Source organism: Megalopta genalis, chromosome 4 (genome assembly GCF_051020955.1).
Source record: "Megalopta genalis isolate 19385.01 chromosome 4, iyMegGena1_principal, whole genome shotgun sequence".
NCBI lineage: Eukaryota > Metazoa > Arthropoda > Insecta > Hymenoptera > Halictidae > Megalopta > Megalopta genalis.
The window spans coordinates 26343049-26370380 of NC_135016.1; the positions used below are offsets into that span (position 1 = coordinate 26343049).

The 27332-nt window shown below is 32.6% G+C and overlaps 7 protein-coding genes and 1 long non-coding RNA gene across 15 annotated transcripts; 4 read left to right on the plus strand and 4 right to left on the minus strand.

Annotated features, from left to right (window-relative positions):
- Positions 1-975: 975 nt before the first annotated feature.
- Positions 976-5501, plus strand: LOC143259326 (uncharacterized). The gene is made up of 2 exons (XR_013033130.1): positions 976-2242; positions 3572-5501. It is a non-coding gene; the product is annotated as an uncharacterized LOC143259326 (long non-coding RNA).
- l(2)gd1 (lethal (2) giant discs 1) lies at positions 4033-8768 on the minus strand. Of its 6 annotated transcripts, none has more exons than XM_076520885.1 (13): positions 8615-8768; positions 8340-8419; positions 8131-8263; positions 7926-8053; positions 7462-7831; positions 7003-7374; positions 6543-6896; positions 6108-6478; positions 5868-6043; positions 5533-5796; positions 5198-5236; positions 4743-4833; positions 4033-4665 (listed from the first exon to the last, which is right to left on the minus strand). In XM_076520885.1, the coding sequence occupies exons 2-13, from the start codon at positions 8397-8399 to the stop codon at positions 4546-4548; spliced, it is 2478 nt and encodes an 825-aa protein (XP_076377000.1). In that variant the 5' UTR covers positions 8400-8419; positions 8615-8768; the 3' UTR covers positions 4033-4545. The 6 variants fall into 6 exon arrangements, with proteins under 6 accessions (XP_076377000.1, XP_033339961.1, XP_033339959.1 ...); XM_033484070.2 differs by having other exon boundaries at positions 8125-8263; XM_033484068.2 differs by lacking the exon at positions 5198-5236 and having other exon boundaries at positions 8125-8263.
- A 1887-nt stretch (positions 8769-10655) lies between these two features.
- VhaAC39-1 (V-type proton ATPase subunit VhaAC39-1) lies at positions 10656-13040 on the plus strand. The gene is made up of 6 exons (XM_033473790.2): positions 10656-10894; positions 10981-11331; positions 11429-11586; positions 11667-11843; positions 11944-12021; positions 12093-13040. The coding sequence occupies exons 1-6, from the start codon at positions 10774-10776 to the stop codon at positions 12252-12254; spliced, it is 1047 nt and encodes a 348-aa protein (XP_033329681.1). The 5' UTR covers positions 10656-10773; the 3' UTR covers positions 12255-13040.
- Positions 12496-15417, minus strand: THG (tRNA-histidine guanylyltransferase). Its single transcript, XM_033473802.2, has 4 exons — positions 15278-15417; positions 14823-15209; positions 14404-14648; positions 12496-14313 (listed from the first exon to the last, which is right to left on the minus strand). The coding sequence occupies exons 2-4, from the start codon at positions 15175-15177 to the stop codon at positions 13900-13902; spliced, it is 1014 nt and encodes a 337-aa protein (XP_033329693.1). The 5' UTR covers positions 15178-15209; positions 15278-15417; the 3' UTR covers positions 12496-13899.
- Positions 15418-15663: 246 nt separating this feature from the next.
- LOC117222214 (tRNA (guanosine(18)-2'-O)-methyltransferase TARBP1) lies at positions 15664-21067 on the plus strand. Of its 2 annotated transcripts, XM_076520888.1 has the most exons (10): positions 15664-18405; positions 18476-18705; positions 18777-18993; positions 19062-19214; positions 19292-19456; positions 19534-19722; positions 19814-19988; positions 20103-20440; positions 20539-20675; positions 20741-21067. In XM_076520888.1, exons 1-10 carry the CDS (start codon positions 15664-15666, stop codon positions 20886-20888), a joined length of 4494 nt encoding a protein of 1497 aa, XP_076377003.1. In that variant the 3' UTR covers positions 20889-21067. The 2 variants fall into 2 exon arrangements, with proteins under 2 accessions (XP_076377003.1, XP_033329688.1); XM_033473797.2 differs by lacking the exon at positions 15664-18405 and having other exon boundaries at positions 18565-18705; positions 18886-18993.
- Positions 21068-21131: 64 nt separating this feature from the next.
- LOC117222218 (ATP synthase F(0) complex subunit g, mitochondrial) lies at positions 21132-22047 on the minus strand. The gene is made up of 2 exons (XM_033473804.2): positions 21888-22047; positions 21132-21515 (listed from the first exon to the last, which is right to left on the minus strand). The coding sequence occupies exons 1-2, from the start codon at positions 21922-21924 to the stop codon at positions 21256-21258; spliced, it is 297 nt and encodes a 98-aa protein (XP_033329695.2). The 5' UTR covers positions 21925-22047; the 3' UTR covers positions 21132-21255.
- Positions 22048-22162: 115 nt separating this feature from the next.
- On the plus strand, positions 22163-23313 carry mRRF1 (mitochondrial ribosome recycling factor 1). Its single transcript, XM_033473803.2, has 2 exons — positions 22163-22890; positions 22976-23313. The coding sequence occupies exons 1-2, from the start codon at positions 22313-22315 to the stop codon at positions 23217-23219; spliced, it is 822 nt and encodes a 273-aa protein (XP_033329694.2). The 5' UTR covers positions 22163-22312; the 3' UTR covers positions 23220-23313.
- LOC117222215 (2-aminoadipate transaminase) lies at positions 23202-27115 on the minus strand. Of its 2 annotated transcripts, none has more exons than XM_033473799.2 (8): positions 26965-27115; positions 26330-26500; positions 25502-25778; positions 24678-24839; positions 24332-24584; positions 24033-24147; positions 23822-23927; positions 23202-23752 (listed from the first exon to the last, which is right to left on the minus strand). In XM_033473799.2, exons 2-8 carry the CDS (start codon positions 26489-26491, stop codon positions 23553-23555), a joined length of 1275 nt encoding a protein of 424 aa, XP_033329690.2. In that variant the 5' UTR covers positions 26492-26500; positions 26965-27115; the 3' UTR covers positions 23202-23552. The 2 variants fall into 2 exon arrangements, with proteins under 2 accessions (XP_033329690.2, XP_033329689.2); XM_033473798.2 differs by lacking the exon at positions 26965-27115 and adding an exon at positions 26752-26910.
- Between the last annotated feature and the right edge of the window lie 217 nt (positions 27116-27332).

Below are 27332 nucleotides of genomic sequence, written 5' to 3' on the forward strand. Positions count from 1 at the left end.
TTATTCGAGCCTTGCTTAGGTTATAGAAAGGTTTACTTTTATAGTTATAAACCAGGGGTGTCAAACTAGCGGTCCGAGATGAACGTTTTTGATGTCAAGTATCAGGACGTAAACAATAATTTAACTTTATATATGTTTATTACAATGTACTAGTCAAAATAAAAATATTTGTTTCTATGAACATTGATTTTTTTTCTTGCGGCCCATCTAAAGTTAAGCATTGTTTATTTATTATTATGGCCCAAGTTAGCTTTTGAGTTGGACACCCCTGTTATAAACTGTCCACAATTATGAAAACGAGCCGCAAGGCTCGAATAATCGCACCGCCTCTTCCGAAATTATCCATTTTAGTGGGACAATCCGAGCGTCAGTAAGGGAGACATTACTGTAATTTGGGAAGAGGAGATACAATTATTCGAGCCTTGCTTAGGTTATATAAAGGTTTATTTTTATAGTTATAAACTGTCCACAATTATGAAAACGAGCCGCAAGGCTCGAAAAACTCCTCTTCCCAAATTATCCATTTTAGTGGGACAATCCGAGCGTCAGTAAGGGAGACATTACTGTAATTTGGAAAGAGGAGATACAATTATTCGAGCCTTGCTTAGGTTATATAAAGGTTTATTTTTATAGTTATAAACTGTCCACAATTATGAAAACGAGCCGCAAGGCTCGAATAACTCCTCTTCCCAAATTATCCATTTCTTGGAATTGTGCATATTACTCGACCTTGCAAGTAAACATTGGTAACAACGCAGAATAAAATGACGTGTATTTCTAACTCTGTATCAGAAACTATGAGGTAGTGGAATTATCGTAGATCGTTATCACATGTTATCGATCTTCGCGTCAAAAATCCGACAGCCGCTAAACGTTGCTCAGCAACCAACGATCAACATCGGCCCTTTTGCACGCCCTCCAGAGGATGGCACACCGATCGACCGCATAAGCTAGTTCGAATCTGAGCTGCCAAAGTGTCGGAAGTACATCATATTATGCGTCGTAGACTTTGACACAAAAGTCGAACAAAACGGAGCCTCGGCTTGGTCACGTAACGCGAAACCGCGGCGTGTCGCGCCGCGCCGCGCCGAGCCGCGCGATCCGCGAGGTGGATTCGCGAGGAGAAGGAAGAGAAGGCAAAAGAACTTTTGGTGTCGGGTCGCATCTAGCATCTGCAATCAACACCCGGCCGGTTCCAGTGACGTCACGTCCGGCCATCTGCCGAATAAGCAGAAACCGCGTAACCGGACTCTATCTGCGGGAAACGATTTCGAAAAAGAAGAAGAGCTGCCGAGGCGACGCGAAGCACGTGTCCCGCGAAAGGGACACGGAGGTCTTGGAGAGAGATTCCGTGATACCATCGAATCACCGCTTTTGCCCGGCTGAATCCCGCTATAATTTCGCGTCACGGGAATCACGGCTCGATCCTAATTATCGTTATCGAGTCACGAAACGCTTCCGGCGACTTTCGAGACGTCGCCCGTCGGCAAATCGAAAATTTTCATCCGCGCTTGTAACGGGCGCAGCTGAAAACGAAGCTGTTCGGAATCCTGCTTGTTTCAACGCATAATTGACCTCTTTAGAATCTGCCACAGATACGCGTTACAATGTTATTGCTGTATAACCCGATTCGGAATCATAAAATCCAACGTTATGTACATTGTAATGCGCTCGCAGCGATAAACCGCGAAATGTATCAAAGGTTATCTCGCGAATACGTAAGCGTACAAGCATGCACAATTGCACAATTAACGGCCACCAACCGAGTTTGATGGACTATTGACTGGTACGATCATGTGCGAAGTAGAGGGAATAGAGGAATTCTTGGATGGTTAACGTAGTCGAGAAATAAGAACACTATAGTGTTCACCGTAACTGCTGAAATTCTAGTCCGAAATGTTCAGAATTCCATTGAACTCGTGCTCCGGTTCGCTTTGAAAATTCGACTGTTTCTTTGCCAGAGCTTTTCGAAATGTTCGATCACACTAGGCTATGGTTTAATTTAGAGACAGATGGTGGGGGTGTTTTCGAATAAAATTCTGTTTTACAAAATTTGGAGGATCGGGAAAGAGCGAATCGCTCGCGGTAAGGCCTTGCTCACCCTTTCGGAGCTGATCGGAGCGAAGGGCGGAAAGAGCGACGGGACTGATGAATCAAGGCAGGCCAAAGGGTTCAGAACAAACATCGTTAATTTGCACGCAGAATCCTGCTGGCTGAGGCCAAAAGGTCAACATTAACCGCGGTATGTATATGCTCGTCAAATACTCTGCACTGGACCGTGTAATCCAGATTCGCGGTACTTACTACGCCGAAGTTTCGGTAGCTCGCGCTCTCCCTGCGCCCTTTCAGCCGACCTAATTGTCTAATTGGCAAATAAATCCCATTGTTTTCCAATGGCGCGATCGATAGGTGCACCACGGGAAACGCTTTTGTGCAACGCCGGTGAAAGCCTCTGCGAGGCATGGCCGGGAGTCGAGAGAGTCAAGAGTTTTTCGGGAATCGCCAGACGACCAGTATTTGACACGGTGGGTGTCAACTACTTTATGTACCGATCTTTGATAGCGACCCCTCGCGTGCCATGGGGTCACCGTTGCCCGACCGACCATAAAAGATCGACGAGTTCGAAAGGTCCATCGAGACCGACTAAATCTACAGTTTGCCTCGGAAGAGCTGCGAATCGCTCTTTCTATCGAAAAATGACACTACCTCGGGACCAAATTTGCGACCAAATATAATAATTATTTGTACGAAGTAAAACGGAAAAAGAATTGTTTCTATAGTTAGAAAATATATTTTCGGAGGTAAATATAAGTGGAACTACCGTATCAAGATAGAATAGGAAATGATCATTGATTTTTTTAGGAAAAAAGAAAGAAATTGAATATTTTTGAATTATTTTATGTAAGTCAGAATGAAACAGAAATTTGTTTATTTTTAACTGGAACGATTGGTATCGATACGGGTTTTCGAACTGCATAAAATTAAAATATATTTTAAGTTTTCCTCCATTCTAATTACCGCTAGATGGCTGCAAATAATGGACGATTTTATGGCTTTAAAATGGCTCCCGAATCCCTGAATATAGGCAACCGTTTGACCGTGCGCACATGTGGATTGTATACTAACAGGGTCTTTTTTCAAAAACTGCTTCACAGTATCCTAATTTCAGAAAGAAAATCATCGAACATAAAAATTGTTAACATAAAGAAATCAATTTCTAGGAAGACTACTTTTTATAAATATATATATATAATAAAAATAATTTATATATATATATATAGCTTATATATATATCTTTTGCATATAGCTTATATATATATATAAGCTATATGCAAAAGAATGTATAAAATAAATTTCAATGAAATCCTATCGAAACCAAGACATTTTATATTTAGCCAATTATTATATCTTTTATATTTGAAATCGATTAGTCTATCGTACATAGACAACAGTCCAAAAGTGGATATGGACTCATTAATGAAAATATTCGTTTCACTTTGTTCGCAATGAAGATTATAATGAGGGTCAGTTTTAATAAATACAACTATTACTGTAATTATGTTTATTGCAGTTCTGTGCCTTTGTGCATGTTGGTGCATCCTACTCTATTCTGAAGTATTACGGAGCTATTAAGGACTAAGCGGTGAGGCACACGTGAGTAGGAATGAAACAGTGGAGTGGTGAGCTGGAAGGAGACAGAGTCGAACGATTATCGGACAATAGTTTGTTAGTGGGGTTCACGTGCTGTATTGTTCTCTGGAAATGTGGATTCAGCTTCACTCCACGATCGTTCCTCCTCCACGTTTAAATCGTTTCAATAGATACAACTGATAGTATCTTATGCTTGTATCAATTATTTGCAACAGCACTTGAGATTTCTTGCCCCTCCTTCACAAATATATATTTTTAAGATTAAGAACGTTCAAAGTATCCGTCATTTGAATGGTACCGATAACTTCGAAGTAGTTACAGTACATTCGATATGGGTACATGTAGTCATTAAAGTAAAGGTATATGTAGTCATTACCACGATTTTGATTTTTAAATGTTTTTTTATTTAACGATGAGTGATTAAAAAATGTTCCTTAAAATCATTGATCAAACAAATCTCTCTTATCTTACATACAAGCATAAATCGCGGTGCTAATCGTAAAAAGAGGGTAACACAATCTTACATTTTCGTGTGTATTAAAGCCCAGCATAATGGTCTGTTTATCACCAGTGTAATTATTATGACACAGTCGCGCAAGAAATTCCGTATGCAACATACTATGATATTTACACGTTAGATTGTGCATATGTGCTCATTCGAGAAAATTGTATGTCCATATGTATTTGTTTAAAGTTAAACACTCGTAATAAAATATATAAATTGTTCTATACATATACATATACATATACATATTCACATTAATAGGCGTAGCTATGAATTAAACAAATAATATATTGCTCATTGTTTCGTAACAAGCGGATACATGTTCAAGGCCTTGATAATGCAATGATTAAAAAATAGAAATATGTATAAGGTGAATTCGTAATGCTGCATCAATGATCGATAATTAACCATTTGTCTGTAATTTGTTCTATTTGTTTAGTCAGAACTGGATTTCTCAATCGAATTTTCAGTTCTAACTTCGCCCCCGTTGGTTTCCTTCCATCCATTAACTACGATTGCAAAGGATTTCCTGATTGTAATTCATAATTCTAAGTACAATTTTCTATAAATTCAACTCAATACTCACGGGAAATGAATCATGAAGAACACATTGACTCTCCAGAGGCTGCAATTTCACTGTTGCTGTACCTAACAGGCTATCACTTCGAAAGAATCCACTGTAAAAACACACAATTATTCGTAATATTAAATAAATACATATATATTATGCTGAAACGAAATGAAGGAAGGTATACGTTGTCACAGCTTGCTCGTGCAATTTACAAACGTGATATCGTTGAGTATCTATCAATCAAGCTACAATACGCATAAAGCATTATAATAAATTCGACAGTTTTCTTATTGCCATGTATAGAGACCAACATTTAAATACTATTTTGATAATACAATAGCTGATAAAAAAGAAAATAAACAAAAACATAAGATCCAACAACCAATGACTCTCAAAGAACAAACATAATAGCACATTTTTAGGCATATAATGAAAAAGCTGAATGCTCTTTAGAACTATGATTTTCATACCTTGGATTAGTGCAACACAGGAGAGGATTCAGCGAGCATCTGCAAGCAACGTACTAATCTATTTACTATCTTTGTTATTAAATTTTCGGATCATATCTATTCAATATTGGCGATACCATATTCATTCATCGATACTTATAATACTTTATACAATAAAATAAAATATGTGAGTAATGTATAATTAAAATATGTCAATTTCATGAAGAATGTGTTATTAAAAACTAAAGCTCATAAATAAATACACGAAAACACTAATAACATGATAATGTTACGAAAATATCAAATAAAATTATAAAAAACTGTAGATGGTTATACTCATTACTGTTTGTAATTACCCTTTTGTCCAAACTTGACATTTCAGCGCATGTCTTTTAAAAGCTCGTTGACACTGTCGTACGCCACGATCTATTATTCCGTTCAGGCGAAATACTGCTTCATATTCTGGGTTGCACGTTCCTCTAATAGTAGATGTTCTGTCTGTTGGAGGATTATCGGTTGGATAAGGAAATTCATATATGACGTATGTATCCTCTTTTGAATAATTTATCCCTCGTATTATTGAGATTTCTACATCATTGTTGTTTAAATCCGTACAACTCCTGAAACATAACGACTGCAATGATTTTTACACACTATTTTCGTTTTTATTATAAAATCATGTAGTACTGACTGCACTATAGCATAAGTTTTTGTTTCGTAATGATGCTGTGGTGACGGTAATCCATCACGCTTCCGAACCCTCAACATATCCAAATCTCGTTTATAATCTAATGCGAATCGTTCCCACTTATTATACCCAGGTACATCTCCTAATGCTTTGGAATGATCTCTAGTACATAAGCACCACTATAACGAATTATAGAAATAGTTACTTTAGTTTCACTTTAAAATATATACGTTTCTATTATACCTTCATCTGTTTCACTAGCTGTGCCTCTAGATTCTCATAAATTTCTTCATCAGTTCCTGTTGCTTCTTCCAGACAATGTTCGCTACTAACTAACTCAAAACTTTCATCAAGTTGCCCTATTGAACTATCTGCATTGAGTTCCATTTTTGCTAACGGTGACAATGGTATAGTATTCATATCAACTGGTAACCCTGCTGTACTCGCTTCGATCAGTGGATCTATTCCCTTTGCCTGTCTTAAATAATTACGTGCCAATTCTAGATCTCCCTCCTTCTTTGCATTGAAAGCGGCTTGCTTCAACTCATGCTGACGCTGTTGCAATAAAGCTGTTTGTTTATCTGCACGTGTCATCTTTTGATTTGTTTTTTTCCCTAATAATTAAAGGAAGTACATCATTAGTAAACGGATAGTTCAATGATAAATTTTATTACATACCTATTTGATTTCTTGGAGAAACTGAAGGTCTCTTTGATCCCTGTGTATTTTCAGATGGCTCTGGGTCTGAGGTCTTTTGCATAGACGGTGTTGGTTGCACTTCTGATTTCTCCTCTTCTGGTGCAGGTGTCACAAGTGGTGGAAAACCATGTGGAACTGGCAGTTCATCTAGGGGTACAGGTTTTCCGCGAGCATACAACTTAAGAGCATCTTCAAACTGTTTGCATATACGACCGTATCTTCGAGCTTTAGAAGAATTTCCTTCTGTTTCTGCAGCTGTTTTTGATCTTCTATACACTTCAAGTCTCTCCCTTAGAGCGGATTCTAAATTCTCTGGACCTGCTGGCTTTGTTTCTGCCGTTTCCAAAACATTTAATTAATATGTTTAACTTTATAACAATATCAACAAAAGAAATTAGTATATAAATTAGGAGAAATGCTTAAATCATGTATGACTTACCTGCAGGTGCTGTTTCCGAGGAGGCCTCTCCCTGTGTTTCATTTTCAACTTTTGACAATTCTGGTGTAGCTGTAGCAGCATTTAACCCGGGCATATTTGGAGATGGTGGCATGTCCGACAAATCAACTGAGTCTCCTGCATTTACTGCTGCTATGACTATATCAAACTGCTTCGCTACAGTTACACATTGAAGTGCTTCCGTTTTATTACCAGCTTTCTTCCATGCTAATGCTGCTATTTTATATTCTTGTTGCCTACTTTTTAGTAAATTCAAAGCTGTTTCATCTATAGATTTTTCTGGAACAGATTCTATGGCAGTATTAGTTTCTGGGGGTGGTGTTGTATCATCATTAATTGGAGAACTTTTCTCTTCTGAAAAATATGCATATAATACATCTCAATTACGTACATAGAACAAGCTTCGTAAAATATTGTTATTATTGTACTTTTAAATATTACCTGTTGAATCTGGTTTAGAACTTTCTACTACTTTTTCTGTTGATTCTCCAACTGCAGATGGTGGTAATTGTGGTGGAATATCATCTTCATTGATAGATTTACCTGATTTAGCATCAGTCAATAATTCTTTGAGTGTTTTAATACCTCTCGTATATCTTCTTACTCGACTTGACTCATTCTCTTGTTTTGCTTTTCTTTCAGCAATTTGGTACAACCTCAACCTTTCTTCCAAAAGTTTTATTGTAACTTCCATATCTGTACAATCTGTTCTTGTTTCAGATTGCACTGCACTTTCTGTTTCAGGGCTATCTTCCTCTATTGGTGACGTTTCCTCAGCAGATTCATCGCCTGCGATCATCTTAAGTTCATTCTAATGCAATATAAAATTTCTAAAATTATTTTAAATATAACTACATATACAATTATTATAAGAATGAAGAATGTACATATAATGTAATTTATACCAATAATTCTGGATCGTCATCTCCATCTGACAATTCACCATCCTTATCCGATGCTTCTTCATCGGGATCTTTCAAACTTTGAGCTATCATTGCATCCAGATCTGCACTTGGAATTGGTTTCCTGGGTGCTAAAAGATTTGTTGAAAATCGTATGAACAACATACATTGCAATTCGGCATACATACAAACAATATGCAACCTTTACGTCTGGGTTTTTGATTATCATCGCTAATTGTCAATGCTGCTAGCTCTGCTTCGAAATCATCATCATTATCATCATCCCCCATAAGATTGTTGCCTAAACCGTCAAAAGTTTCCGGCACTTCAAAGATTCCATACTTTTAAAGAAATAATATATTTAGTAAAAATCAGATTAATAAAAAAGTAAGGTTACAAACGTCTTTATGGTCATACCTGTGCAAGACTACTAGCAGGTCTTCCCTGGCGTTTTGGCTTTTCTTTCTTACCAAACATATTGTTTCATGAAACTTACACTATCAAAAATCAATTGACAATTAGTAAAATATTAAAGATGTTAGTAGAAATATAATACATTAGACGTTTAGAGTGTAGAGTGAAACGGTATTCTATCTGATCTGTCGATATGCGTCATCCATTCGAGAGTGATATAAAAACGCAAAATTCAATTGAAACGCAAAAAATTTTAGCAATTAAACTATATTACTTACAAACATATGAATTATACAGTTTTTAAATAAAAGTGTAATCACTTATTCTACTATTAAGAACAAATAGACATTTCCAAATATTATACAGTCCCTCACTATAGTAAGCCAAGGCGGGGGCAACCGGCTTAGAATTATGATACAGGTAGAGAAATTACTTCTTCTCTGATTGGTTGACACTTCGTACCTAATAGTGCTGCCCTCACAGTTCGAGACAAAGAGAGGAAGTGGCGAGTGAGTAAGAGAGCATGATGTCAGCACAACACAAGCGAAACAAGTCACACTGGCAACCCATGTAGCTTGTCTCACTCTTTTCGCGCATTCGTATCCTTGGCGCTCCATCTGAAACACATGGCATGATATTCGACTTGTACTTTTCGCCCCTTAGGATTCTTGACCATACAGTCCAGCATATTTGCGAACGTTTTGAAACGACGATCATTTCTACAATTAGTAAAATTTTCGAAAACCCCCAAACCGCATTTTTGCTAATGGTTTCTACTTTATGAAGCTACAAAACTTTGTTAATTCAACCATCCCAATACTTGTTGACTGAGACGATCAGCAATCAATATTCTACGATACAAGTAGTTTCGAAAACAACGAATAATCTCGCAATTTTATACGATTTTTACGGTTAAAAATTTGAAAAACACAAAGCTAAAACCTGCAATCATATTCTCTTAGAAAGAGAATATTTAATATAGTAATTACCTACAAAAAATTCTCAAACTCTGAGTTTTAGAGAATTTGAGTAAACTTCTACTAATATTGAAATTTTCGAACACCCGTAAATTACATTCGTAGCTAATGGATTCTAATATATGAATGTATAGAATTTTTTTAATTCAGCCATTCCGGCCAACAATGAATATTATATTTGGATTCTCGTCCAGAGAGTGAAGATTCTAATTTCTCTATTAGAATTTCATAGAGAAATTATTCTATTAAAATCTTGAATTGTATTCAAATTCGATTGAATACTATTGAAATTAAATTGAATTCTCTTGAAATCCATTTAATTCTATTCAAATCCAATTGAAATTTTATTAAATTCCAGAAGTTCCAGAAGGTCCAAAAGTTGGCCAAAAACCGGCCATCGACGGTGGTTTTTGTGGTTTCTCATCGGAAAGAATTGAGAAATAATTGGGGATGTGCGAAGATATTAAATACATATATTCGTTTGTGTACATCGCAACAGAAACAAGCAATTTTTATCAGCAAAAATCGGAACCTCAAAATGTCCAAGTTTGAGGTCACGTACCAGTTACGATTTTTATTGAATTTCATTAATATTCATATCATCTGGGTGCTACTGGGTAAAAAATACAAATCGAATATCGCAACAGGTGTTTCAGTTGGAGCGTCTAGAGAGTTTGGACGGATGCGCGAAAATTATGAGATCGCAAGCACAGTAAAGTGAGACGGCATAGGTTTCTCGTCCGTATGGACACTCGACATAGAGCCCGGTGTTCTCTTTCTAAAGCAACTGCGCGGACTTGGATGCGCATTAAAATGGTGGGGATGAAAAAGTCTTCTATGATGAAGTAGAATTGTTTACATGATAAGGCATGACATATAACAATATTATTCCAAACAACTTATGTATTTTAACAATTTTACAGTTACTAAAAATGTTTCTATTGCTAAAGTTTAAACGTTGAAAAACCAGTTGTATCTTAACGAAATAGAAGAAAATACAAGAAAATATAAAAAATACATTTGTGCATTTCAATATTTAATAAAATAAATTTCATTTTTCGAGACACATTAAAATACATACCATAACCTTTTCTAATCTTCATTAAATGAAATGCTAATTGTTAAGATTGATTCAATAGTTGATAAAAATATATATTTGCAATATTAATGAAATAGATTTGCAACTTACATTAAAAATGTAAAACTGGTTATATCTCGAAATTACAAATAAATTAAAAAAATCGAATAAGAAGCTCATAAAAAATTCAAATTGTATTCGATAGTTATTCGTGGTTAATGAACCGCCATCTAGAGTTAAATGTCACTTTGTGTCGTCTGTGGCAAACTTCTCACCGAATAGTCATATGATCGTTACGGAAAAGGGCGAGTCCGACTTCGATTTTAACGGATCTGTGTTTCGTGCGATCTAGTTGTGAAATTTTAAAAAACGACCCGTCAAAATGAAGGGTTGTCTGTTCAATATCAACGAAGGATACTTGGAAGGTCTTTGTCGTGGATTTAAATGTGGAATTCTTCAACAGAGTGATTATCTCAATCTTGTTCAGTGTGAGACCCTTGAAGGTACATCCTATTCAACAAATTCTACATTCACTCTGATATTTACAATTATATGAAACTTAATTGTTATACTTTATTTATTCGTATAGATTTGAAATTGCACTTGGCGGGTACAGACTATGGTAGCTTTTTGGCTAATGAACCATCACCATTGTCTGTCAGTGTGATTGATGATAAATTGAGGGAGAAGCTTGTTGTAGAGTTTGAACATATGCGTAATCATTCTGTTGAGCCACTGTCACAATTCTTAGATTTCATTACCTACAGTTACATGATCGACAATATCATTTTACTGATCACTGGAACATTGCATCAAAGACCAATTTCTGAATTGATCCCTAAATGTCATCCTCTTGGTAGTTTTGAACAAATGGAGGCTATTCATGTAGCAACTACACCTGCTGAGCTTTACAGTGCAGTCTTGGTGGATACGCCTTTGGGTATGATCCAAGGATTTAGTCTAAAATTTATCGTAAAAGAAGTTAAGACAATGTGCTTTATATTCTAATAATATGAATAACATATATGTTGCTACAGCTCCCTTTTTTGTGGATTGCATTTCTGAACAAGATTTAGATGAAATGAACATCGAAATAATCAGAAATACTTTGTACAAAGCTTACTTGGAAGCATTTTATAAATTCTGTAAAAAAATTGGTGGGACAACTGCAGACACTATGTGCGAAATACTCGCGGTATAAAATTACTTTGATATAATTAAAATATAAATATGATCTTAAAAATGTTATATATTAAATGTAAATTATATATGCAGTTCGAAGCTGATAGACGAGCAATTATTATAACAATCAACTCATTTGGAACTGAGCTGGGTAAAGATGACAGAGCTAAATTATATCCACGCTGTGGAAAATTAAATCCAGATGGATTGGCAGCATTAGCAAGAGCTGATGATTATGAACAAGTTAAAGCAGTTGCAGAATATTATGCTGTACGTATACATTAATTAATATAACGTTCTTTTTTGGAAAAATAATGTTCATTCGTTTATGCATACAATGTGCAAAAATGCATTTCTTTTATTTTTGCAGGAATATAGTGCTTTATTTGAAGGTGCCGGCAATAACCCAGGTGACAAGACTTTAGAAGATAAATTCTTTGAACATGAGGTAAACTTAATATCACTAAGAAATATTATTGCAAAACAAAAAATATTGTTATAACATTTTTACTGCTTTAGGTTCGTCTAAATGTTCATGCCTTCCTTCAACAATTTCATTTTGGAGTGTTCTACAGTTATCTTAAGTTAAAGGAACAAGAATGTCGCAATATTGTATGGATAGCAGAATGTGTTGCACAAAAACATAGAGCTAAGATAGATAACTACATTCCAATCTTTTAATGTTCTTGAAACATATTGTTGCAACAATTATTTGTTCAATTATACAGTAATATACAAAAAAAGGTGACTCTTTCTCCTTTTTATGTTTCAAACATGATTAATCGCAAATGCACAGTATTTAGGATTGTCAAAAAGGGGAAACTGCCAAATACATTGAAAATATAAATATTTAATTCATGAGTAAATGAAGAAGGCAATTATATGTCTAGCCAAATTGAAAGAATGGTATTAAAACTATCACTTATCGTATATAATGTATTTTATTGTAGACCAGTATACTTGTTGTGTCTTGTATTACCCAATGTTACAATTATCAATTCCACTGTAATATAAAATAATATATTATACATTCCATCAGATTGGAAAACTCGATCTAAATCATGTCTCATACGTGTGAGCTTCATTCATTGATTAGTAATCATGTTAAAAGGGAAAAAAGTAAACAATTTTATTAAATGTAAAATTATAAAATTACTTATCCAGACAGCCATTGTTCAACAAGATTTTGTTGTAACACAATTAAAAAATTGTGACAAACTGTATGTAATGTTTTTTTTTATAAATTCATGATATTCATTTAACAAGAACAGCATATATATTACTATCAAAGTTTTGAATTCTATGATATTGAGTGCTCATTAAATAAGCCCTGGCCTTTCATACTTAGTTGTTCATAATTTTCTTGGAAAATTGTATAACTTTCATCTCATGATATTCAGTCAGTTATATAAATGTTTAATAAATATTATATGATCATTATAAATAAATTACTATTTTTTTCGTTTACTTTTGGAACATAATACCATTTTCTATATTTAACTTTAGCCCCATGTAATAATATTGTTTTTACAATTACTACCTATAAGTATTTTTATAACCATTTATATTTTAAATAATGGAGTTGACAAATCAATTGGTAAATTATATGATTGTATAAAATTCTATGTAACAGAAAAAGTATATCTGAAAATTGCTTATAATACTTAAACGTTTGAACTAAAAAACTAAACAGTTTGTATATACCACAGAAGTTGAAAGAAATGATATTTATGAAATATATAAAATATAAACACATCCATGCAAAATTATAAAATTTTATAATCTAAGTTATTTCCAAATAACTTATAGCTTTTAACTATAAAAAATTATTATGAATTTTCGTAACATATCAAATGTATTAAAGTATGTATTGTTTATGCTTATGAAAAAGATATGTATAAAAATCTTAATATATTTATTCTAGAGCAGCCTTTAAATTCATAAATAATTGAATATTATTTAATGCACTTTCTTACTATTGGAAAATACAATATTTTAATTCAATGAGTTTTAAAATATAAAATCCTAACGAAAAATATTCGTATTAAATAAGTCTTGAAATTCTATTTTCGAAAAACATCTTTTCTGTAACCGTACATATATGTACTGTATGTACATGCATGAGAATACTTTTACATGCAATATATTATCTATCTTATAAAAATATAATGATTATCAATTTAATTGAAAGTCATCCACCAACAATTAATATTTTGTGATATCGCTACTGTAATAAAGTTGAAATAATTTTCAAATTATTGAAAATAAACTTCTGGTATTTTCCGTTAGGATGTTTAAAATTTATTATATAAAAATAAAACACTGCTTATCTTCTACAAATTCGTTCACTTTCACACTGCATCTTTTCACCATCTGATTCTCGACATCTTGCAGAATTTGTCTCTTCGTTCATAGAGTTCACGTTAACACCTGGAGGTGGTGGAATATTATTTGCATGTTTCATGTTTGTGTTATTAGCTAGATTCGGAGGTTGGTAAGTAGCTAAACTTTTCAATCCAATAACTTCTGGATTCTCTTTCCAAAATCGGTCTGCAATGATGTCATCTACCAATGGAACCACTGCTGGTTTCAATCGACCAGTTCCATCAGGTACCAATTTCCTTATAAGTGTAGTTCCTTTTCGGAATAACGGAGGTTCATTATTATAATTAATACCAAATTCTTGGAAAAGTAATTCATTTTTATGCGATGCCAATGTACCCCTGAGTTTTTCTTCTGCCTGAAGATTAGAGAAACAGAATTAAAATGTCATTATTTCTTCATTTCTAGATATATCCTATAAATACATTAGAGAAGAATATAAATTTACCTGACTTGGAGTAAGCTTAGCTTTCAACACAAGATTCCAGAAACAAGTATTGTACAAATTATTCACATGAACATCCGCTTGCCTCCAGGCTAAATAATCTCTCAAATTTTTATCTGTTGGATATAGTACAACACGAGCATCGAAAGAAGGTGGATAATATAATTCTTTGCCTCGAAAAAATCGAGACCAATAATAGACGTATGCTGATGTAAAAAGTGAATTCACATTTGACATTAATTTAAACACTGTAACATAATGAAGTACACAATGCTTTAATATATGTAATAATATGTGTTGTATGAATACAGTAGTACATTCTATTGTAATTTTCAGTATTCTTTCTTATCATATATTCTATATTGGTCATTTAAAATGTATCACGTTACGAGCTTATTATTCGATCTGTATTCTGTACATACCTCTCCTTTTGTAATGCTGTGTGTCTTTCCGAAAAACGAAAGAATATTCGTCACTTTGACCGAAACCTAATATTATCTCTTTAAAATCTTCCATAACCGTAATAGCCGCTCGATTCATCAATTCCAGGGCGGCTACATCGTTTGGTTTTGTAAATTGATGAGCATCGCAAAACTTTGAAAAATTTCTTCCATCAATTCTAACCACAATCCAACAATTTGGCAAACAACAGTCATCACGTTCGAATTCTTTTACATATTCGAATTTACTTTTAGCCATCGTCGTCAAACTTATGTGCCGGCTTATGACCACTTGTTTGACCAAGCTAATGATTTTCGGGAAGTTACTTCCCTTCATTCGTCTTTACTGTCAGAAAACACAAACGTTCCCTGAAACTGGCGAGTGTTGAAATCTCTGTAATTGAGGCTCACTGTAGCTTGAAGTGAATGAATCTTACTGTCAAAACAAAATCCTTTATTTCAATGCTATTGTAATATTCTTTGTGATACAAAAAAGAAACGTCCTACACGTATTGTATTTATGTATATTTTAGAGTATCCACGTGTACTTTTATTGGTTATGTACATTCGTATTGTTATTATATATTGTACATATAATAACACATGAACAAAACAAAGGACAGTACTGTTTCTAATCAAGAAAAATGATATGTTAGCTGTATCTTAGTTAAAAGTTTTCTTATTAAAACATACATTCACACTACGTCAACTTCTTTTTCCTAAAAAACGATTGCAGATTTAACCCCGCATGTAAACACGAATATTCTTATATGTACAGACTACATACAATATAAATATTGAAGTCGGTGGCAGCTGTAACAAAATGGATTCACACGAACGATACATGAATTTTTCAACAACAGATTTGTCGATATTGGAAACATTTGATACCACATTTAAGACTGAACCATTTACAGTGTTGCACTGTTTAATACGAAATTACGACAAACAGATAAATGAGAATACTTTAAATATCAAAAAATTGGAAACATTTCGCACAATACTGTGTTATGAATATCAACTTATATTTAATTCAGAAATGAAATATACAAGAAGAGTGCCAAACGACTTGTGTTTTAAAAGAATTGAAAATGTTTTAAATTTAAAAAAACAGTTCCAGAATGACAGTGATTTAACGATTTTATATGATATTACAACTTTGTATACATTACTCTTTTGCAATTTACGATGTCTTGAACAACATTTAACAAATTTCCAAAGATCACATTTTATTTTTCTGTCGGAAAATGAAAACAGAGTATTTTATATGAAAATACTGGAAAGTTTTCTGGATTCAATCTACTTGAAACAATTACTAAATTGTGATATAGAGACAGAGTTGCAATTAACATTGGACTTGCATTATTTACAAGATATAAGGATTTGGCTAGAAATGAAAGATAATAGAAAATGGCCTACTTTTGCTTCAATATTTCCAAAAATAATAAAAATTTTTGGTTCTGAAAAAGTTTTGCCCACACTAAAATCTTTTATTTTCATTGATATGAAGGATATCCAAGACCAACTTAGTGCATTGAGTATTATAGTTGATACATATTTTTCAGGAGAGTTTGAAGTCACAAGTGCAATACCTGATATATTATGTTATGACGAATCACTATGGTTACTAATAATAAGAAGTTTAAAATCTTCTGTACAACAATATCGCAAACAAGCATTATTTTTAATGAAACGAATAATAAACTTTAGTAGAATTTCAGATAGCGATACACTAAATTTGCTGAAAACTACTATTGTCCCATTTGTATGCACACAATCAGTTAAAACAGAAATATCAATAAATGATATTAAACAAAAATTTTATTTAGTTTTAGAAGCTTTAGAAGAAAAACAGTATCATCTAATTGCACCAGCTTTAACACATGTACCAAATTTAATAAAAGGATGCGAAGAACATACATTGTGCAATAAGTGCTCTAGCACAATGTGGCTGCAACTCATTTTTGAGAGAATATTGAAGCATGAAAATAATACTGTAATGAAGCAAGGAATTTCTCATGTTTGTAAATATCATAAAGTCCTAAATAATAATGAATTTTTTAAATTATTTATAAATGTATTGAACAATACATTTTTATATGAATGTCAACTGTACCAAAAGGAACCAGAAATATTAGACGAAATTACAACATTGTTTGTACTGATGAGAAACACAGAAGTAGAATTTATTTCTAGACTTCTTAAAATAATAGATGAAGAAACATGGGCTCCTATTCCACTGCTTTATATGATGGTGATTATAAGAACAGTTACAGAGAGAACTTTAAATATTTTGAGAGAAGATGATTTGATTGTAGTTAAATCTTTTATACAGAAGAATTTGCGTGCACATTCGCGCATTTTCAGAGTTGCGTCGCAAATTGAACTTATAAGAACAATTTCTATGTCTTTAGATAAAATAGACAAGTTGAAAATTGTAGTATACATGCTATTAGAATTTCCTTCTGATGAAGCGTTTATAAGGAATTCTTTTTCATGGAACAGTATAACTACGTGTTTAAACACTAAAGTAACAAAAGAAGAAGCAGTAAGTTTTATTAACGTTTTATGTGAAGACTATACGCATCATGATGTACATATACGAATAAATCCTAGAAAGTTTGCTTCCATAATTTTTATGTTATATGATGCAGAGTTGATACTACACACAAAACTCTGTTTTGCTGAACAAATATTACATAAGTGGTTATCATTAATTAATAGTTGTGATATAAGACCTTATGCAAATATAGAACATATTTTCTGTATCATAGAAGTCATATCACACTTGCTTAATTTAAGTGTAAATGAAGATAAAAAGATTATACAGTTATTGTCTAGGCATATTAAAAATGTTTTAAAATTTTTACTTAAAAATAGTAGAAGTATACCATCTAAATTTGGTTATGAAGAAGTAAATAGATATATGGTTACAATTGTTTCATTTTTTAAACATGGAAATTTAATTCTGCCAAAGTCAGAAATTTTAGATTATGTTGAAAAATTTAAGTACAACAGTATAACAATTCTTAAAAATATAAAAGAATTTACAAATATGCACTACATGTATGCATTGTACATTTTACATTGCACTCAAAGTATTTTAAATCCAAAGCCTACAGAATTTTATGTACAACCTTTGATAAATATAAATCAGATTCATATATCTGACAACAATGAAAATCATAAGGATTCTAAGGGAAAATTAGTCTCCTATTGCTATTTACTGTTAGCAAAACTTACAAATCAATTCTTATTGAACGTAGAAATAAAATCGTGGCCAGAAAATGTCAATTGGCTTAAAAATGTTTCACACATTTATGAAATGGGAGGAAATGAAATTATACCAGAAGTAGCAACTGTTTTGAAAATAATTGTCGATAAAGGAGGAATAAGTAGCCCTGAAAGTATATCAGATTTAAAATCTATTTTTACTGTGTGTTGGAAATCTACTTTAGTAAGTTCAAAGAATAAATTATACTTCCTATCAATAAAAGAGCTTCTCAGAGTTATTGTAAACAACAATTTTCTGGCACTCCCAAATGCTATAAATTTTTTGAATCATGTAAGTGAACAAAGTATTCTCTTAAAAAATTAATGTTTATTACTTAGCAAATTATTTTATTACGTTTTAGTTTCTTAATGAATTACTTGAAGAGAGTAACAAAGTACCAAAATTAAAATCAATTTTGTTGAATGAGATGAAGCAGTTAAATATATGCAACTTGAGGAAGTTGCAAGAACCATTATTAGAATGTACGCTTCATGGACATGCACTTCGAAAGGATAAACAAATAGAAAACCAAACATGTTCATATATTACAAAAAATTTTGAAACTTTTTATCCAAGTCACATATCAGTAATGTAAGTAGTTTAAGATTGTAGGACATCATCTTGCTTTATGGTTACTTATTAATTTATAATTTCATTAATAGTGATCACAATAGTGATGCTAGTATCAGAGCACTTTCTGTTACACTATTGCACAAAACAATTACTGCAGATGTGAAATTTGCATCAGTGTTTCTTCCAATTGTTTTACAGAAACTAGAAGAGTACAAAAATAAAAGATATTTTAATCATTCTTATACACATAAAATAAAGCATCGTATTATGCAAACTTTATTAATTCTACATCCTATTTTGAATGAGGTAATACAACATTATAAGATTGACAAAGCTGTAAATGCAATACGAATAGTAAAATTAATTTCTTGCAGGTAGATACGACTAATTTGATAGACGTTCTTTGTAATTTAATGCTATTGGAAAGTAATCAACACAGTGTGCGATTAATGCAAGAATGGTTACTGATTAAGATTTTTGTACAGAATGAAAATCTTCGTTATAAACTATGGGCGTTTTTTGAAGAGGTATTAAATAAAATTTTAATCTTTATTCTACAAAAGTAATTTACTATATTTAAATCACTCTCAAAATATTTGTACAGGCTATTACAAAACGTCCAGGATGTGTTAGTTCAATAACATGTATATTTTATCATGTTGCAAAACTACTTTCTAAAGTTGATCAATGTAGTTTTATTTCTATGGGACTGCCATATATTACACGTTGTTGTCTAGGACAACAATATAATATGCGACTTTATAACCAGGTACATTGAAAACATGATTTTGATAAATAATGATTTCCTGATCAAAAATATGTTACTAATACGCATACCTTACACAGGTAATTTTTATACAGTTATTTAAAATGTTAGAAAACTCAGACTGTGATAATATTACAAATGAGTACAAAGGATTATACAAAGCAATAATGGAAAATTTAAAAGATGAGAGTACACTAAAAAGTTTCTCCAGAATTCAAAATGACTTCTATCTTTTCACTTTCCATGCTCTACACGATTACAGCTTGCAGGTAACATTATTAAACTTGATATTTCAAGTTATTGAAATTAATGAAAGACTACAAAGTGTAACTAACAAATCCTTCCTTTTTGCATTTATAGACAATATTTTTTGAGTTACCTCGTTTAACTGATATGGATCAAAGTGAATGGATTAGCCCAGTTGTATTTGAACAATTGAACTTCAAAGATAGTCAAAACCATCCCCTTCAAATGTATAATTTAACAGGCTTATTATCAAAAATTAAAACATCGATCTACATAACGAAATCTACAAGTATGTTTTAATCATCATAATAATTTAATTTACAGAGTGTGTCATATTATAATTAATATATATATATATAAGAATACTATGTATATTAATTCCTTTAATATCTTTAAAATGCAGCTGATTCAGAATTTTTTAAAAAAACTTCCGAAACGAATATTGAAGAGTTAAGTAATGTTCAAAAGAAAATTGATCCTTCAATATCTGTAAATTTGTCGCAAAATTATATTTCTCCATCAATTAGGGAATCTATTTCCCGAAAGAAAATATTACTTCATGAAGAAGGTATCATAGTTGTAGCATGTCTCGTTGATCGTACTCCAAATTTAGGAGGACTTGCACGTACTTGCGAAATTTTTAATGTGAAAGAACTAGTTATTGCTAATTTGAGTCAAGTCAGAGACAAAGATTTTCAAAATCTTAGTGTGTCAGCAGAAAACTGGATAAATATTATAGAGGTATTTCTCTTCATGTATTTTTATATTGTTGAACTTATAACATCTAATTTGAAAATGAATTAATAATAGAAATTTTTATAATTTTGTAACCGATATAGGTGAAACCTCACGAATTGAGTAAATACCTTTTGGAAAAAAGAGACAAGGGATGGTCGTTAATAGGTGTGGAACAAACAGTTAATAGTGTAAGCTTATTGGATATGAAATTTAAAAAGAAGTCAATTCTTATTTTAGGGTAAGTAAATGAAAAAAAGATTAAAAGCTTCTTTATTTTATTGTATATATAAATTCTTTTTTCAGAAACGAAAAGGATGGTGTTCCTGCTAATTTGATACCTTTATTCGATACTTGCATAGAAATACCTCAAGTTGGTGTAATTCGTTCATTAAATGTTCATGTTTGTGGTGCTATATGTGTATGGCAGTACGCAATGCAACACACATTCTAGCCAGAAATACTAATAATTAATCTTTAACAGTGAAATAAAATAATTTCAAATCAAAATAATGTATAATTTTTGTATTGTTCAAAATGTATCTATGTACATATGATAAAACTTGGAAAAAGATATATAGGTCTTTTTGAAATAAACTGTTTGGCTCATAAAGCTTTATTACACAGGATAAACTGTTTGGATTGATATTTGAATTTGTATATTGCATTATAATGTAATTAAAATAAGAAAGTGATATTAATAACAAACTGATATTAATATTTATTTAAAAAAATGGTACTCCTTTCATGAGTTTGTATTTATAATAACATCTATTATTTATACAGAAATTATGTCTATGTAATTTAATTACAATATATGTTTAAACATTGTAACCAATAAGATGTCGTTTACCGATACATTCACCTACGTAGAACCAGCATATTATTTCAATGGTAACTAAAGTATTCAACCAGGCTTCACGTACTGTAACCTCACGGTATTTCCCAGTTTTAGCAGAATTAATCAGGCTTTGGATGCTACTCTTGATGGCTGGTATATCAGACACCTTCGGTGGTACCAATTCTACTTTGCCATAATATATAGTTTTTTGAAGAAGTACTTTCGAATTGGCAAGGGTCACTAAAATGAACACAAAATCAATAACGGTTCATACATTATTCTTCTACATTAATTATACAAGTTATTGCAAGTTATAGTAATTTAATAATGTAGTATTTTCACACAACCTTAAAAATATTTGAAAATATATATTTGACAGATTATATGCCTGTAAATTATTCACTCGACCTTTATGATAAATTTTAAGAACTCAATTAGGAAAACTTAAGTTATATACTTGAAAATTTAACTGAATGTTGTATTAAATGAAGTAAGAATTCATGTTATATAATAATCGGTTGTAATTCAAATGCGAATGATATAACATTAAAAGTAATGAATAATATTGACAGAAGATTTGTCATTAAACTATTTAACAGATTTAACACGTACATTTCCATAGTTTTAACGCTGCTTCACGTGCTGCCATTTTCAGTTCTTAAAAGTCAAACCCTTTTGAGAAGAACTTGGTTGCGAAAAACAACTGTCCGATATCCTGGCAGTAAGCCAGGGGAAAACAATTTTATAGGGAACTTTCGGGGCAGCGTTTTAGCTGCCATCTATAGTAAGTTATCTACATATGTACATACATTTAGTTTTCACGGGAAAAGGTGGCAGTATGGTGGCGCTGCCTTTACGATTTCACTTGTGAGTTTAGACCATTTCTTACATCGCCTTACACCGTGGCTTAGATCAATAGCTAAGTTTGGATAAATACCATAATTATACCGACACAAACGTACATAACCTTTTGTAATGCTTGGTAGTAAAATGTGCTCCAATTCTTGAAAGGATTGAGTTAAAAAAGAAGAGAGACAATGGTGATCTCAATGAAATTACATACCTGTGCAAAAACTTTATTAAATCTGTACATATGTAGACTGAACAGGTTTTCAATGGAATACATACGGAACCTGCATAATCTCAATCAATCAAGATTTTCTAACATACAGTGTAATCAGAATAATTTTCCGCAATTATATGGAATTAACAATTTTTCCACCACAAAAACATTGTTAAAAGGTAAAGATCGCGGGAGAGATAAGAAAAAGGTACAGGTTATGGATATTAATCCCGATGAATTAGATGGGGTTATAAATGTAGATCGTATGAAGTTACTGCTTGACAATGCATTTGAAGACTATAAGAATCAATTGATAAAACATGTAAGTTTGCGTACCAGTATGGGTGCTATTGAAGAATTAATGATAAAATATGATGGTACTGAATATCAACTTCAAGAAATAGTAGAAATTAGTCGAAAACCTAAAATGATAGTATTGAACGTGTCTGCCTTTCCTCAAATAATTCCTGATGTCCTGAAAACTCTGTCGAAATCTCAAATGAATTTGAATCCACAACAAGAGGGTACCGTGATTTATATACCAATACCAAAGTAAGTGGGTCATATATTTAATATCAATATATTAAATTTTCAAAAGTTTATAGGACAATAGTAACTTTGTTCTCTTATTCGATAGAGTCACTAAAGAACACAGAGTAAATTTAGCAAAAACAGCAAAAGCATATTTTGTGAAGTGCAAAAATGAAATCAACGATGTGCGAAATAAGTATATAAAGACAGCGAAAAATAAAGAGGGTTTGTCTACAGATTTAGTTTTCAGAGCTGAGAATTACATAAGCAATGTAACTCATGACTACATTAACAATGCTGAGCAGTTGTTGCAAACAAAAGAGAAAGAACTATTAGGTGATTCATCATAGTTATTATATTTAAACAGCAATGAAACTTTAAAGTGAGATAATATTCAACTGTACATATACACAAAATATATAAAATACTTATATTTTCACAATACTTTTCGTATTTGAGACATCTTTTTTATTCTTAATTTATTATTATGCTTATCTGCTTTAGAACAGAAATAGACTTTCATTCTCTTCACATACTTGTTTTTGTTTACTTTATCTTTTCTTCTACAGTAATTTTTTCAATTTTTAACCATTTACAATAAAACGTATTTAAGTGTTTAAAAATAGATATAATGATGAAAGTAATAGTTACCATAAACTTATATGCAATTAATAGAATATACATTAACTATTGTTTCTAATATAATGCAGTAGAGCAGTGCAAAGTGTCTGGGAAGCAGTTTGTAAAATCTCTTTTTTGTGAAATCCTATACTCAGTCTTACATGGTTGTGACATTTTCCCGTGTACGAAAATCTTACCCCAGGAATAGCTGATACTCCATATTTCTCTTGACACCATTTGATAAAATCAGCACCATTCACTCCTAAAGAAAATAATATGTATTTTCATTTGCTACAAAATAGTTGCGTCGGGTATTGTACATAATACTTACCTAATGGAAGATGAAGCCATACAAAGTAACCACCTTCCGGTCTTTGGAATGAGCAGCATGATGGTAAATAGCGATTTAACACATCGCATAATGTTGTTAATCGTTCCTGCAAAACAAATATTCTTTTTACACTGATATTCGTATTACCCTTACTTTTATACGGTTATAAGTTAAATTACTTTAAATAATTTGGTTTCATTTCGGAACGTACCCTGTAAATTTTAATTAGTTTGTCGAGATACTCATCCTCAGTCCCTAGATGCAGTAAACTCGCGATAACGCCAGAAACGTAATTATTAACAGCACCACCGCTGTGTAAGATCCCTCTGGTGGTTTTCAAGATCATGAAAAAATCGAATAAAACATTTTGTCTAGTGACGCATTTTAAAATGTATATTATAAAATGTATGTATTGTATATGTATAATATATATATATTATTATATATTAAATATTATAGTATAATCATTTTAAAATGTAGCTGTAAAATTATAAATTCAAAAAACCTTACGACGATCTGAGAATTTTCGTTACTCGTGGAGGACATTCCATCCAACCGCAGCGAATCGCCGGCGAAAGAATCTTCGAAAATGATCCATTCGATATTATATTACCACCTTTGTATTCAGCATCCTCTGGATCATCGTAATAATATAATCGACGAGGCGGATTACCATCTCCATAATAAAGTAAATTATAAACGTCGTCGCAGGTAACCAGCATAGAATAATTTCGCGCTATTTCGACCAATTTCTTGCAGCTCTCTACAGAAAATTAGCAACCCTCATAGTCCGCAAATTATGTAACTATATGATCGATTATATATATATACCAAGGATATAGAATTAATTGTTCACCTGGAGGCATTGTGCTTCCGGTAGGGTTGTGGAAAATAGGAATCGTATAAAACATAGCCCAAAATATTTTTTCGTCAGTGAGAAGAAATTCACCCTTGCTCTTCTCCTCGGCGACTATCCCCTCAAATGCATCCAAATCAACTATGTCGTTCTTCATCGGCACTGTTACGATCAAAATTATACTTAGTACTTGAATCATTCTTCATGACTTACACTTCGATTGTGATTTATTTAAATCTTTGATTTGTTTTAATCATTTCTAAAGAAAGCGATTTTCGTTCGTCGAATTATTCCACAATGTTTAAACTGTTATAATTTCATAAAAACTAGTCGTACAACAATAAATTTAGATTCATTTGAAAGCTTAAAGCCTCCACTTTTACAATTCTGCGTTCATTTCTTTCGTAATATGCTTCCATACGGTATGCCAGGCGGAAATCTGAAGATATGAATTTACCCGAAAATTACTGGAAAAATTCAATACAGTGGTTAAACAAAATCGTACACCAAGTACAAGGGGTCGTTGTAAAAAGGACGTTTCGATCTTCAAAGTCTATGTTAAAACCGTTCAGAAAAAATTTTTTAACATTTTCAAGATAGAGCATGTCTCTAGTTTTTCATCTGCTATATTGCGCAAAACTATATTGCAAAACAATAAACTATGCATCGCGAAGGTAAAAGCTTTAAGCTTTAAAATGAGTCGAGATTGATTGTTGTACGATTTTTTCTTACGAAATTACACTGGTTCGAACGTCGTCGATTGTTCGAAAATCGGAAATTAGTTATCGGTCAGTTTAGATTTCCCGGAGCCACTGTATGTATACCTGTTACTATTTTAACCATTGGGAATTGCTTGAACACATCTAAAGCAATCATATAAGTGGCTTCTTCTACGAAGATCACTCCATTCGGCGAGAGAACGGTGTTCAGCAAAAGTTGAAGGCCGTGCGTGGCGCCGCAGGACAAAATCAAGTTTTCTCTTTTCACCGGATCGCCGTAACGTCTGGTTAAAAACTTTGCCAATTCATCGCGGTATTCCCATAAACCTGCACTGGGTCCATATTGAAACAGATAGTACATTCCCTCTTTTCGTTCTTCTTCCTAAGAAGAAGCATAAGCGTGTAATGTAATCACGATGCAATCGTGTAAGAAACGAACACTATCGTTTCAAACACAAGCGAACTATAAAGAGAACTTGAAGGAAAATTTATAAATTGTTCGATCAATTTCTTGGGGGTTTCCATTTCGGTAGTTTATCTCTTGAACTCTAGATTCTCTAGAATACTTTATGAAAGTGAAATTTCTAAGGCCAGTAGTATTAGAATAGAATAGAATAGTAATAGAATAGAAAAAAGGTTTGATCAATTATCAGTATCCTTCATTTGTATCGATCTGGTTTCTATACCGTTGTAGTTTTTATTGTTACTATAATTATTATGTATATTGTATTTATAATTATTATAATCGGTATCCTTCATTTGTATCGATCTGAGTTCTATACCGTTGTATTTTATTATACGATGAATTGTTATTACAACTATTATGTATATTGTATTTATAATTGTTATAATCGTTTTTCGTTTGCTAACAAATAAACTTGGAAAATTCGGGGTCCTATATCTCTCCGTTTTTCTATAATTCTCAATTTTTACCAGTTTATGGTTCGTCGCTATTCGTATCATATCCGGCAAATCTTGAAGTAGATCAGGACCAGGTGCACCAACCGATAGGTTAATGACAGTTTCATTGTAAACATTAAATATGTGATTTCCATCGAAAAGGTGCCTCAGGGGTGGATCTTCTATTGCCTCCATTATACGTTCCTGCAACACAACACAGGTCTTATCGTAGCTTTCGAACAACAGGCGATTCATCGCGATTATGCTTGCTACGAAATAATATTCATTTTGCTCGAACGAAATTGAATCTTGTCCACACCGATAATAAAATAAAACCATAACATTTAGTTGTACAACCTAGTCGAGTCTGCGTCACAGACAACACCATTCGGAAGACTGATTAGTAAATTTCAAATAATTAATGTGCAGATGAATAAATTAATCATTTAATGAACCTTTCGGTAGGTAACGGTGGATTTATTTATAGCATTCGCTGCAATTCACACGCGAAATATGTATAACGGACGTGACAGCGTAAACATCTGCGTCGCACAACGATCTATTAGGAACTGAAGATAACAGCTGGAAAAGATACCGAACGGAAAAAGAGTATATTCTTTAAACTTCGTTCAATGACTCATGGAATTCTGTAGATTTGTAGTACTTACGCTTGTGTCACGCTGTTACATGGTCGCATGGTTGCGTAATCGGCTCTTCCCTTATGAATTTGCGTGGAATAAGAATCTGGTTCAAGCGTTTATTCGGCCTTGTGCGATTTGTTCCGCTCCATTGCCTCGGTAAAGTGTACACAATTTGCGTGGGCTATCGGGTACTCGAGCACTATGCTTTCTTTAACAATTGTTCACGTTCATCGAAAAATATTAAGTCGCTCTGCACATTCATTTCTGCATATTATTGCATCGAACCTATGACCGTGTTATCAGTTTTACTAGATTATGCTTCAGATTCATCGGGCAAATCACCCGATTAACTCGAATAACTTAAATCAAGAAATAAATGCGAGAGTGTTTGGCAA